At 39.9% G+C, this 14269-nt stretch overlaps 1 protein-coding gene across 4 annotated transcripts in view; it reads left to right on the top strand.

Moving 5' to 3' along the window:
* The first annotated feature begins 145 nt into the window (after positions 1–145).
* The window catches only part of arid4a (AT-rich interaction domain 4A), a 94181-nt gene continuing 80057 nt past the window's right edge, over positions 146–14269 (top strand). The window contains exons 1-2 of one of the 4 annotated variants that reach the window (XM_033027194.1): positions 146–250; positions 1248–1302. In XM_033027194.1, the coding sequence (XP_032883085.1) occupies positions 1297–1302 (6 nt within the window). In that variant the 5' untranslated portion in view covers positions 146–250; positions 1248–1296. Of the gene's footprint in view, positions 251–347; positions 367–1247; positions 1303–14269 lie in introns of those variants that run through there. The other 3 variants (XM_033027196.1, XM_033027195.1, XM_033027197.1) reach the window with 3 other exon arrangements.

Below are 14269 nucleotides of genomic sequence, written 5' to 3'. Positions count from 1 at the left end.
GGCGCCCGTCTCCGAGCGCCGCGCAGGCGCAGAAGGAGGGGAATGCGCTGCACCCTGGGCCCGAGCCGCCCGCTCGGACCCGTTTCCATGTGACCGCGCAACCAATCGGCGAGCCGTACGGGTCGCCTCGCTCAACATTCAGCCAATGGTAGTTCGAGAAAGGGCAGCAGGGCTCGCTCAACAGCTTGTTTTTTTTACACGGCCGGGACCCAGGGAAGTGGACGTTAGCAGTGGATGTGTGCGTGAGTGAGTGAGTCTGAGCGAGCGAACGGCCTGATCTCACTTTACTTCTGTGGGATTAGAGCAGGAAAAAAAATCCTTTGAGTGAAGTGAGGGATGGGGTTGATTCCCGGTTGCGGACCTGAGGTGAATTCGCTGTCCCCGTCCCCCACCTCCCCCCCCCCGCCGTGGCTCTCGGTTTAAAGTGAACGTAGGTGGGCATTGAATGGCAGTCAGCTCCGACTTCTTGCCTGTTCACAAGCATTTTTTCCTGTTCCCCCCCCCCTCCTCACCACAGACCCCGCGGTTTTAAGCTGTCGGGACGTTAGATATGCTGACTTACGCGTGTATCTGAGGTCTCTCGCTTTTATTTTATTCGTGTGCAGTAGCTCGATCGTCGCTATTTTTGTGTTAAAGCGCGGGGGGGGGGGGCGGGCTTGAAAGGCGGTCCGAGGTAGCTAGCCTCTTTTTTTCTTTAACATATCTAACTTCGCCACTGTTTCATATCGACCTGTTTTAAAGTGCTGGCCCTCACTTGTTCTCCCCCCTTTCCCCCGCTTCGAACTGCAGACGAAAAAGTCGAGCAAATAAAATGAGCGATCCGTGTTTGGGAAGGAGGGTGTTGGAAGGAAGGGGGGAGGGTGCGTTTGGCTGTCGATCTATGAGCGGAGAAGGCGGCTGATTTGCCGGGACACCTCCATAATTGTACTACAGGATCCGAGCTTGTTGAACTGACATGGTGCAGAAAACGAGAGCAATGGCGACGTGACACAGGATGGAGGAGCAAGCGGGAAGGGGCAGTCAAATTGTCCTCCAAACCCACCCACCGTTTTAATTGTATCTCAATTTATTTCTGGTTCTCTGTTTAGATTGTAAAATAATTTCAAGGGTGTGTACTTCATACCATCTGCTTCTAGAGGCGAGTAGTGTAGGTCGAGGTGAGCGGGGGGAGGGCAAAATGTTATTTACATTTCGGTGTGTTGGAACCTTGTTCATGTGCTAAGATTGTATCCTTGTCTTAATGGCAGTGATCACAACTTCGAGCTGGAAGCACTCAAGTAGATAGGACACCCGAAAATGAAGGTAAGTTGTTTGCTTTGACTCCATTACTTGTTTACTCCTTTTTTGATATGTTAGCCATTTTTGTCCACAGTATAGTGTTTGAGTGTCTCATGTTGATCAATATTCTTTATTTTATATCTGACATGGGTCAAGTAGTACTAATATTAGGGTAAGTGTTAAAGCTTTGTTGTCGTCTATCTTTAAAAAAAGAAAATTGAACAAAGCTATTCAAACCAACTGAAGTATAATGAATTGGTAAAACTTGCATATACATTTCAAACAAGTAAAAACAAAGATAAAGTCAACACACGAAAGAGGATAAGGTAAGAAAGGAAGATAGAAATTTGGTAACTGTACCTTGTTATGTCCTTGAAAAGGATTTCTTCCAAATCTACTTTTGCAAAGTAACAGATAAAACAGGTAACTGAATTCAAACATTGTGCACTAATAAGTATGTTTAAAATGTTAAGGGCCATTTGTCCTGTCATGAGTAACATATGCATTTGTTTTGTTTTTATTGTATTTGATCTCAACAAATGGTGGTTTCTTTCAGCAATCTAATCATTGAAGTCCATTGACTTAACATGTTACCTCTCTTTCTCTCCCCCACAGGTTCTGCTGAACTTGTTGAGTATTTCCAGCAATTGATGTCTTGTATACTCTAATAGCATTTAAGGGGTAATATTGACCAAGATACTGGGTGAATGTGCATGTTCTTTCTTTACTAGGTGGAACTTTCTACATCCCCAAGAGTAAAGTTATCCTTGGTTGAAATTTTTGTATTACAGGGAGCCACTATGTTTACTTCGGAAACATTAACTTTGACCAATAATTGTTTATTTCTATTCAAACACCTCTCGTTGTTATCTGTGGATCAGTTTGTGGCACCAACTTGGTTGATTGAGGGTTCAAAGTCCATTTATAGCATTTTAAAATTCAGTGCCATATTGAACAAGATTTTGCTGAAACAATTTCTCCAGATAGTTCTCTGATCCTGAGGTACTCAGCAGGACCAATGTCCGGGTATTGATCTCTTGCGACAAAAACAGATTTTCTTGTAGTGCCTTTTGTTGGCCCTTCTGCACATATTAACTACAATCCTACACTAATTGTAACTATTACTCAAAGCCCTTTGGGATAGACTCTATACAAGTTGCAAGACTTGTTATTTGAAATAAATGGCAAATGTAATTGAATTTCTCATATCTAGTTCATGGTTACTTTTAGGTTTTTGCAGCTGCTACGGTGATGCATGTAAATAACTCTTTTAACCTTTGGACTTAAAGCTTGAGCTGCTACCAGATTTAACAGGTGATCTTTCGCACTAAAAAAACCTCTTGATTCCTTTGGAGAATTGTGCAAGAATTTCTTTTTAAAGAACTGTTTTTTCAGTTTTAACTAGTCGACTTTATTTCAAAGCCTTGTCTGTTTTGAAACTATGTCATTAAATATTTGTATTAGTACTACAGACTGAGAGGTGGCCTTGTCAAGGTGTATAAAATTATGATGGGAATAGATAGGCTTTAGAGATACAGAATGGAAATAGGCTCTTCGGCCCTTGCCGACCAGCCATCACCGTATGCTAGCACTATCCTACATGTTAGGGGCAGTTTTACTGAAGCCAATTAACCTACAAGCCTGTATGTTTTTGGAATGTGGGCAGAAATTGGAACATCTGGAGAAAACGAAGGCAGCAATTTTTTCACTTGCCACTGTGCCGCCCTAAGTAGTTGGTGTTTAAGGAAGGAACTTGTCACTTAGTAGCAACTTGAGGGGCATCTTTCTCAGACAGTGGTGATACATGGAACAAGCTGCTTGAGGATGTACATTAACAACATTTGCACAGAGCTAACTTGAAACAGTACAGTTCAGGAATATGTCCTTGAATACAATGTCTGTGCCAAATTTAAAAGACATCTGAATAGGTGCAAGGATAGGAAAGGTTGAGAGAGATATGGGCCAAACATGGGAAAATTGGACTAGTTTAGTTGGGATATCCTGGTCAACGTGGAAGAGTTGGGCTGAAGGGCCTGTTTTTGTACACTGACTGAATATAAATAAGATTTCATGGTTCATTTTGTATATTTGGATAATTGGGCCTAGCTATTAAAATGGGATTTTGGGATTTTACCCATTTTGTTTGACGGAAGCACAAATCGCACTAATAATAATTCACTTCCTGCCTTTGTTTATAAGCATGAGTAGAAGGCACTAAATCCTGGCAGGATAAATGTTTGAGTATGAATATTAAAATGTTCATGGGGCATTGAAAGTCTTATCTTTGGGAAGAAGCTTTTGTGCTTTTTGAAATTATTTTAAAATTAGAGGTTATGAAGTACATTGCAGGAAAATGATGCAGTGAAATCAGCATGCTGGGTACATGTCAAAATTTATGACAGCAAATACGTACTTGGTATCCTTGGAACATGAACTTAGTAATTCATTTCCTCCCATCAGGGATAGATTCTCCAAAGAGGTTGTTTGAAATATTTTGGCTCTAAGCATGGGTAGGGAATTTTGTTGAAATCAATATCGAGCTAATTTTTGCGTGGGTATTTGCCCATAGTTAAGAACGATTCTGCAGACCTGAAACTTGGTTACTTGAATTTAAAAAGTGGGTGACATTGTTAGTTCTATAGCTGTTTGATACAAACACAATTTGTTAACACAGCAGATTACTTGAAGGATAATTTTGTTTTGGGCAATTTAAGAAACCTGGAATAGAACCAATCTCAGCGAACATATAAATATTATCGATTGTGGCTGCCATCATGTAAATTGAGGCTTTAATGATACTGTCACTAGAAGCCATGAAAGGTGGAAGGGTTCAGTTTTAGGACTGAAGAAGTTCACTTATCTAAAACTGTCCAGGTTATTTTCAAAAGAGAAATTTAACATAAAATTAATGTCCAGGGAAATGTTCTGCAATTAGTTGCAAGACAAATATCATTAGGGGTGATGCAATTTTTTTGGCTCTATTTTTTCAATGTAATTTACTAGCAGTACTTTGGGAAGGTAGGCTATCGAAAGATTATGATTGAATTGGGGAAATTACACATCTCATTTTGACATGCAGAGTGATTATTGATGTAGAATTATTCCTGTTATTGTCAATATCAGTTAAGTGCAGGTGGTTTTTAAGTATTGCCAGTTCTAAGTTCAGTCGATCCCCAGTCCCAGTTTGAAAAGTTAGTGTCAAGTGGTTATTTTATTCATATTCAGATGTGGTTGACACTGTCCAGAATGTGCAAGATAAACTCTTTCTTACGACTGTTCCCGTGTTTGAGTAGCAATATTTCTGCATTGAATTCTAATAGAAAGCTATAATGCAGCATTTACAGGCCCCTGATCGTACATTATTTAGTGTGTGATGAACATTGTTATTACTACATTCTTAAACATACATTAATCAACCTTCCGAAGTATAGTTTCTAAACATCTAGTTGACGTTCAGATAAATATTTGTTTGTACAGACTTGTGGTTGAATGTTCAAATACAGTAGTTTGTGATCCCTCTGGTACAACCTGCTTGTTGGTTTCTTTTATAGTTTTAATAAGCTTTTAAGATATCGTGCAATTCATATTTTTTACCAAAATATGAGAATGCTTTTTGGAATTGCTTGAAACAATTATCTTGGTTATGTTTCATAAATTGACTGCTTAGATTAAATTCATATTTGCTGGCTAGCGGTTGTAATGAGAATAATCTTGCACAGAGATTGTGTTATATTTATAGAAATGAATTAAAAAACTGAAGGATGGGTGCCCTTTATAACTGGAATTGTGTAAAAATTATATGGCAAACAAGAAATGGTTGTTTACAAGAGTATGAACTCTAATTAGCTCAGTAATCCTTAGTTTGGGCCTTTGTTTGTAAACTTGGAGCTCAATTTTGTAAGATAATGTCATTACAGGAAGGTTGTGGAGGCTTTGGAAAGTGTGCAGAAGAGATTCACCAGGATGCTGCCACGATTCGTGGGTATTGGCTATAAGAGAGGTTGGATGAAATTGGATTGTTTTCTCTGGAGCGACGGAGGCTGAGGGGAAACCTGAGAAGTTTAGAACATTTTGAGAGGCATGGATGGGGTAGACAGAATCTTTGTTCCAAGGTTGGAAATGTCAAATATTAGAGTTCCTCTTTTCAATATCTACACTATTGCCCACTGCATCGTCTAAAGAAGGACTTGGTGTTTTTTCTATTCCTCCATTATCAAACATCTTAAACTTCCTGTGTATGAAGGAACTGCAGATGCTGGTTTAAACCGAAGTTAGACACAAAATGCTGGAGTAACTCAGCGGGACATGCAGCATCTCTGGAGAGAAGGAATGGGTGACGTTTTGGGTTGAGACCCTTCAGACTTGTTTTGGGTCAAGACCCGAAATGTTACCCATTCCTTCTCTCCAAGGATGCTACCTGTCCCGCTGAGTTACTGATGAAAAGTTCATACTCTTTATTTCCTTGAAGTCCTTCTGCTTCAGTTTTTAATATTGCTTGCCTTGACAGTCTATTGGACTTTGCAGTCACCCAGATTTGGTTCCTTAATTGTCTTTCTGTCATCACATTATTACCCACTTCAGACTTAAACGTCCGCTGGCGCATCTGACCAAGGAAGTTCATTGTTTCTGTTGTTCACTGTGGTCTTCTGCAATAATCTTTACTGATGAAAAGTTCAAACTCTTATTGCCATCTACTTTACTTGAAGACCTTCGACCAGTTTTTAATATTGCTTGCCTTGCCCGTAGTCACTCAGATTTGGTTCCTTAATTGTCTTTCCGACGTCCATGCTTTATCTATCCACTGCATTTGATACATGGTTGAAGTAGTAAGTAGATCATAAAGTACAAAATGCATTTGAATGGCTAATACTATCTTGAGGATTTCCTACGATTGATAAAGGAGATTCTTCCAAATATTTACCCGAATTGATTGTGGGTAACATCAAACATTCTTATTGTGAGGTGTTCCTTATATTTGCATTTAAGCATGGGAGCAGAATGGATGTTAGCGCTGATTAAAGTTAGATCAGTACAGCACCAAAATGGACGATTTGACTGCCTAGTCTGTGCAGCCTTTTTGCTCGTGTTCATAAGGAGACAGAATGAGGAAATTTTGAAAAGTGATGAATTTCAAGAGGAAATGTTTTCTTACTGTTTCTTGATCTGTAAGCTCGTTTTGCTCTATGGTATTTCTGTTTTTGCACTTTCCTTTTTAATTTTTCATCAACATCCCTTGCTTTTTAGTTGTTTTATCCTTGTAAATCATTGTCCACTTTGATGCTTTGCAAAACCTGCTTCTGGTTTTGGTTCATGTTTTCATTTTCCATTTCACTTTGTTTCATATTTTATTTTTGATAGCATACCTCTGAAGCACTTTAGGATGTTCTAGAACCCTTTTATTTTCTTAAGGACATGGCTTTTTCTTTGAAGAAAGTTAGTCTATTTAACCTTTTAGATTGAATGTATCCTCAGTTTCTGGTACCATTCTCAAACAGTTTTTTGTTTGTTGCATCTGCTTCACTACCTCAGATATGTGTGTGTGCTGTGCTCTCCACTCTGATTTAATGCAGGATACATTAAGCTTAACGCGACCCGTCTACTTCCCAATTGTGACTGGAAGTAAACCTTGTAGGACCCATGCTATGCTGGTCTTGCTTGAATTAATGTCTAGCTCAATGGCTGTTTTACCCTTTCCTTACATTTATTTAGAAAGCTGTCTGACCCCTCATTTTTCCTGGCAAAATGTAATAGCTTTTCCGATCATTGTTGAGATCTATTTAAGTTGCATTTTAAAAATTGTACTCCAATCTAATGCCATTAGAATTAATATGTATTTCAATAACATTTGAACATCAATTTGATCCCATCTACATAATGTAAAGTCTCTATTTTATGCTTAGGAAGTGCTTGCTTTCTAGTTTATTGTTGGTCCGTGGGCTCCAAATAACAACCTTGAATCTTCAGTTATATTAACAGCTTTTAAAAAAATTGCATGTTACATCTACTGTATTACAAATATCCACTGGCTTAATAATTTAGTAAAGCTAGTTAAATATGATGTTCCCCTTGAAATCAGTGTTTGTAATGTTGATGGGGTTGTGCAGGTTGTAATGTTCCCATGTGTCATTTGTCCCTGACTATCTTGATTGATGGTTACAAGATTGATATAAAAAATCAGCTGCCAACCGTAGAACCATAAAAGCACTGAAGTAAGTGACTGTTTATTGTGTTGTCGTGAAGTTGGTTTTGTACTATGCCTATCTGGGAAGGCTGATTTGTAATTCCAGTGTACGTAAGTAGACTTTGGAACGATGACTTGCTGTTGACCTCCTGGTTTTAAAGGTATGAGCGCTTCTACTGATGGATTACCAAGTTAAGTAAGAGAGTAGCATTACTCTTTCAGTATCACTTCATTTAAGATTGCTTTGCACCATTCGGGTCAGTTTGTTTCGCATTGATTACCATACATGCACAATTTCACCTTTTGGAAAAGTTGGTGAGAAAGCAATATGGTATATTGGCTTAATATTACATTTATTTTGGGTGCCATTGTGGATCATGGTTTAACGTTTCCCTAGAAGACATGCAGCAATGTTTTTTTTCTCAGCTATTATATCTATTTTGGTCTCGTGCGTATTTCCCTTCTCTTATGGAATTATAACTTGTTATTGCTGAGTAGACCATTTTAACCATTCAAGGTTGCATAGGAGCTTTCCTCCATGTGCCCATTTTTCTTGCACTTTGTTGCTCACATCTGTTGCTATCCACTTTTTTTTAAGCTTATTTGATAATTTTAAGGATCTGCAAATTTGCTTTTATGTTGATTTTTGGTGGCTGTTTCTGAATTCCAACCTCTCAAAATAATACTAAGAATCACAGTGTTGGATTTTTGTTAACTATGTTCAAGGTGCTTTTTCAGACATTTGAATATTTTTGTAATCCACTGAATATTTGGCATTATTAACTTACTGACAGTGGAAACAGTGTTGCCACCTGCGCTCTTAAAGCCATTTGTAAATCCAGTAATCAGGCATCCTCTAATGAGTTTGACTACTTTGATAAGAGCACTTATTTCATGAGCTTGTTTGTGGTTTGGATTCCTCATCGCGAATCAGTTTGTGAGAAATTAGTTCAATTTCCCTACTTTTGATGTAATCTTGCAAGTGACTGATAAACTACATGCTACCTACCCTGATGATTGCCACTTTGCCGTCCTTGTCCATCCATTCCTAAAGCTCGCACATCGGGTGTATAGGGTGATTTCACGAAAGGTCACTGGAGCGTAGATCCCCACTTACGTGACCGCAAAATTTAACTGGAGGACATATGTCACTTCCGGTACATGTTAGTGAATGGGAAAACACGCACTTTCACACCCGTTAAAAACATGGAAAACGGCCGATATTTGAGCTGAAACTTTCTGTGCCAGTCGGGGTGACCGTGAAGCACAGCGACCTAAATTTTCAGTCCAAAAAAAAGATAGAAAGTAAGGTAAATTCAAGAGGGAGTTGAAGGTGCAAAAAGAGCGGAAGTGCTTAGCAGACATTTGCCGTGGAGATTTAAAGATCCAAAATATCGGGAATTATCGCGTTTGCTCGCTGCATTTCATCAAAAGTAAGGCATTATTGACTTTTTATCTTTATTCATTTGTTATATGAAAAGTTTTAAAAGTGAAAAATCTGTCATTAAAATTGCTAAATCGAGGAGAATTCCCTGCTACTGATTTGCACTAATTATGCTGATATCTTGGTTGGGTGGCGTGTCTGATTGAAAGTCCAGGAACCTGAATTTGGAGTTGCCTGGCCGCCTGTTACCGAGCCCTGGGGCGGTGTCATCTCCCTCTCATCTCTACACCTCTAATGTGTGTGTGACCAGCCTTGCTCACCCGACTCCCCTGCTGGGAATTCTGCGTGTGTGGAATAAACCCTAGACGGTGTCAGTGAGGGGTTGCTTACATTGGCATTGGGGACGGGGGGGAGATGCCAGACAGACAGTCCCACTGCAGAGTACATACAGCCCTGTAGTCTGAGTCCGGCCACCGCCGCGGCTCTCACTCAACTCGCGCTGAAAGATCTCGCCAGCCCTTTGGCTCGCTTCCACCGCCCTCGCTGCAACAACCAACTCACTCTGGGCGTTTTTGTCCAGTGCTCTGGTATCACCCGCCCGGCAGCCTCACATACAGAGCGACAACTGACATTCTTCACCATCCCTCATGTTCCTTGACTTTCAATCAGACACGCCACCCAACCGAGATATCAGCATAATTAGTGCAAATCAATAGCAGGGAATTCTCCTCGATTTAGCAATTTTAATGACAGATTTTTCACTTTTAAAACTTTTCATATAACAAATGAATAAAGATAAAAAGTCAATAATGCCTTACTTTTGATGAAATGCAGCGAGCAAACGCGATAATTCCCGATATTTTGGATCTTTAAATCTCCACGGCAAATGTCTGCTAAGCACTTCCGCTCTTTTTGCACCTTCAGCTCCCTCTTGAATTTACCTTACTTTCTATCTTTTTTTTGGACTGAAAATTTAGGTCGCTGTGCTTCACGGTCACCCCGACTGGCACAGAAAGTTTCAGCTCAAAAATCGGCCGTTTTCCATGTTTTTAACGGGTGTGAAAGTGCGTGTTTTCCTATTCACAAACATGTACCGGAAGTGACATATGTCCTCCAGTTAAATTTTGCGGTCACGTGAGTGGGGATCTACGCTCCAGTGACCTTTGGTGAAATCACCCTATACATTCGACATTCAATTGTGTAAGATTAATTAAAGACGTGTTTTTGCGATTTGCCTATTAATTTTTAACATAAGCCCGTCAAGTGTGAATAGAGCTGTGAAATGTCAATAATATGCAAGTTGAAGAATAATGGACATATTATTTTGTTTACTGAACTACTGCAGTTAAAGCATGATATTTTATTATTTTGAATTGTAATAATTTGCATCACATATTTTCCTTTTATGGATTGAAAAGCAAAAATCTGCATGTATTTGAAATCTCAATAAAAGCCAAGGAGATTGGGCAGTGATAGTGGAGAGAAATAATTAATCTTTCGATCAAGAACCTTGTTCTGAAGAGTAACAGGATATTGAGACCAATTAAATGTTTCATCCCATAAACAAGAAAACCATGGTGTTCCTTGGATTTTAGGTGGCATGCAAGAACAGTATGTTTTGATCTTTGCATTTTAACCAGTGACTCTCCTTAACTATAGTGAGTAACAAGCTCCAATAAGATTCTCACCATGACTGAAAACTGTCCATGCAAGAGTAATTCTGTGTTGTCAATCCAGCATAGTGTTGATGAATAGTGCAGTTTAAAATTCAGTGAATCATTAGAAATAATTCCCATTCACCTGTACAATAGGTTGACATGTGCACTCAGGTTTCCCTTGGCTTACAGATTCATAATTATGTTCAAAAGTTTACTACCCTCTAAATTAAGGTAAGTGGAGTCCCATTAAACCACTGATTTGCGAATGTGAATTATAGCCAGAGGTACTAAATATTTTCTCTGTATATCTTGTTTTAAAAAGATATATCAAGCTAAACATTTACACGGGATGGACAGCTCTCTGGAATATTGTAATCTTAGATTAGATGCAGCAGTGAACATCAGCTATTTTGGGATATAGGCAGTATGTTTTGGGTGGTTTGGTATTTCATTGGTGACCAAATGATCTCTAGTTCCTCTTTACGCATGATAATTCAATGGGATTCAGTTAAAGATATCATTCCTGATGTTCATCCTAAACTGAAGAATTTCAAATGATGTGGCTGTTTTGGATCTTTAGCGGATTGCTTTTGTTGTAATCAAAATAAATAATTGTTTTATTTAATAGCTGCCAATCGTGTTTTACAAAGTGTTTATTGATCAACAACATATTTAGGAAAAGCGGGTGTTTTGATTTTTTGATTAGAACTGTTTGTTACCGGTGGAGAGAGAATTCTGTTACAATTGCTTGTTTGATTCACTTTTTTGGGAAAGGTAAAGAAGAAACATACATTCACACCTAAACTGGTATTCAACTAGAAAATAACCATAGCTTTTGCCTTTATTTATGTAATCAAGAGAGTTGGATATAACTCTTAGAGCTAATGGAATCAAAGGATATGGGGAGAAAGCAGGAACAGGGTACTGATTCTGGCTGTTCAACCATGATCATATTGAACCTATTTTCACTGGCTCGAAGGGCTGAAGGGACTATTCCTGCACCTATTTTCTATGTAAACAAATGAAAGTACATTCATTGTAGCTCTGGAAGTTTTGACTGTAACAAAGGAAGGATATACCCGCTTAAGGGTGCATGCAATATGGGTTATTCTTGTTCCTGGACTGAGGCGAGTCAATGAGGAAAGACTGTGTACATGCGGTTTTATCTGCGAGTGACACCGGATGCAAATTTTCCGCTGATAAGCAACAATGTTGATTCCACTAAGACCCTCTCAAATGTTGACAGGATAAATATGAGTGGCTTTCTCTTCTTCTAACATTGTTGCTCTGGAAGCTTTAACTTGTTTTGCTGATGCAGCAAAGGAGTTGCCTTGCTGAGATTTTTCATTGTCTCCACAGCTCAGTGCTTTCTAAATCGGAGCCCAAACTTATGCCGGCTGTTTGCTGCTGCTGTTGTTTTACATTTGGAGTTTTGCTGTTTCATGTCAAATAGTGAGAGTGAAATGCGTCTGGGTATTAAACTCATCGACCCTGCTGCCCCATCAGGGAGAGGTTGGATGCATGATGTTGCTTCCAAACAAGCCCCATTCAGATGTTCCTGAAAATGTAAAGAATTGTGTGTAATTGTCATATATATCGCCAATGGAGCAAATTAAATTCTTACTTACATCTTTGTGGGCATATTAATGCGATAATACAATTATTAACTATAAACAATACGAGGTAACAAGATCATAGTAATGCAAAACCAAAGTACACAGACCAACCGGCACAGTCCATTAGAGATCATTGCTACTGAGGTGGAATTGCAGTTATTGTTGCACACTGTTCAAGACCCTGATGATTTTGGGCCAGATTGTTCCTTGTGACCTCCCCTCTTTTCTGACCATCTCCTGCGTGTATGCATGTCCACTTTTGCAAGTCCCATGATTATCATTGTCTCCTTGTTCTTCTGTTCGAGGCAGCAGAAGTCTGCAGCAGGGTGATGCCATCCAATTCGACATCCGTAGCTGCTGCTGTCTCTGTTGACAGGGCTCACCACGGGGATGTTGACAACATGAGCCCCAATTGCCTCTTGCGAGCATTTGATACCCGTTTCTTTGCAGCTCTGTGGAAAAGGATCTGTTGTGTTATGAGACCATAACCACAGGCCTTCCTGCTTTCCCACCTCAGCATTGGACTGCTGGGAATACAGACCTCCTCCCCCCCATTCTTAGTCATCTGTGTAACCAAAAAGATGGAAAATTGTGGAATACATCTCTTCTAATTCTGAATGCATTACGGGTATATTGTTTTGTACTGTATATATGGTTCATGTTTTTTCTCGGTTTATCAAGTCAAATTTTTACGTTACTAGACCAAGTGGGACCCTTTGGGCCTCGTCCCCCAATGCGGGCGGGGGGGGGGGGGAGAGAGGGGGGCGTTGGCGTCACATCACACGGGAGGGCTTGTCCCTGAGCGCGGCGTCGGTGCTCACCTCGGAGACAGGCGCCCCCCCGGAGCCCATCACCCATTCCCCCAATGTAGCCTGTTCGCCCAATGCAATATTCCACCACTCACCCATAAGCCCCTACTGTGCAGGCACGGCTCATTTCCCCTCATCCCCCAACACTCCCTCCCCCTCCTCTTCACCATCCCTCTTCTCTCCCCTCACCACCTCCACTCCCTCCTTCACCTCTCCCTCCCGCTCCTTTCCCCTACTCTCAGGCACTCCCTGCCCTCAGTCACTCCCTCCCACCCTCCAAAACCCCTCTCCACCCGTTCGGCCCCGTTTCCCCAACGCAATAATCCACCACGCACCCGTTCCCCCAATGCAACCCATTTCCCCAATGCAATCAATGGAGGGAGGAGGGGGAGTGAATGAATGGACTCGACTTTTGGGTCGGCGCATTTGCATTGAAATACAGTTTTTGTTTAATTTTGGAACTTTGCTGACTTGGAAATGTGAACACGAGTTTAAAACTGACTATTTGAGATTTTCAGGTCATATTGTGAATTGTGGTTCTGCAGTAATGCAAAGTAAAGGTTTTATGAATCGGGCAATTGGATAAAATAAAACTTTATAAGGACATAATTACCTCGATCACAACTGTTGAGCTGAACATGAATAGGGTTCCAACTAAAATTGTGTACCGTTAAGACACACTGTTTAGTAACTTGCATTATCTGCCACTCTGCAGAAATTTCACATTGATGTCAGCATGCACCCTGTCCTGATGCTGTGATAAGTTTTCTCGTTATATGACAGCAGAAGGAAGCAAAACTAGTTTTAAATGTTAAAAAAGCACTTTGTGCTTGCAGTGTCAATCTGAGGCAAAAATCTCACGGATTTTGTTTTTGACATCCCAATAATTAAAGAAAGAAATGTTTGCTTTGATTCTGTGCTTATTGATGTTTATTCAATGTGGTGGAGCACTCTTGAAATATTCTATCACATATTGGAATTTTAAAATGACCTAAAATTAGCATATATCGGCATGTAAGTTTCTTTGCGGGGGTGTAATCGTTTTTTATGTAGAGCATTTAAGAATATATTTTCTCTTTCCTATATGAGTGAAACAGAAACTGTTTTCTCTCTCCTGTTTCCTTTTCCTGGTTTCTGCTTGGAGCATTAAATTGGTTATTAAATGCCCTATTCCCACCTGTTCCTCCATTTAATGGCAGGGAGAAAACCTGGGATAATTTAAAAAATGGCGATTTTCTCAAGTATATTGAGCCCTGGAATTGTAAGTGGTAAACAGGATTCTAGAATACGGTGCTTCTGCACACTTCAAATTATATTCAAGCATTTTCAATAAAGTTTAAAAA

The sequence above is a fragment of the Amblyraja radiata genome, chromosome 9, assembly GCF_010909765.2.
Source record: "Amblyraja radiata isolate CabotCenter1 chromosome 9, sAmbRad1.1.pri, whole genome shotgun sequence".
Lineage (NCBI taxonomy): Eukaryota > Metazoa > Chordata > Chondrichthyes > Rajiformes > Rajidae > Amblyraja > Amblyraja radiata.
This window is presented reverse-complemented; position numbering and strand designations above follow the sequence as displayed.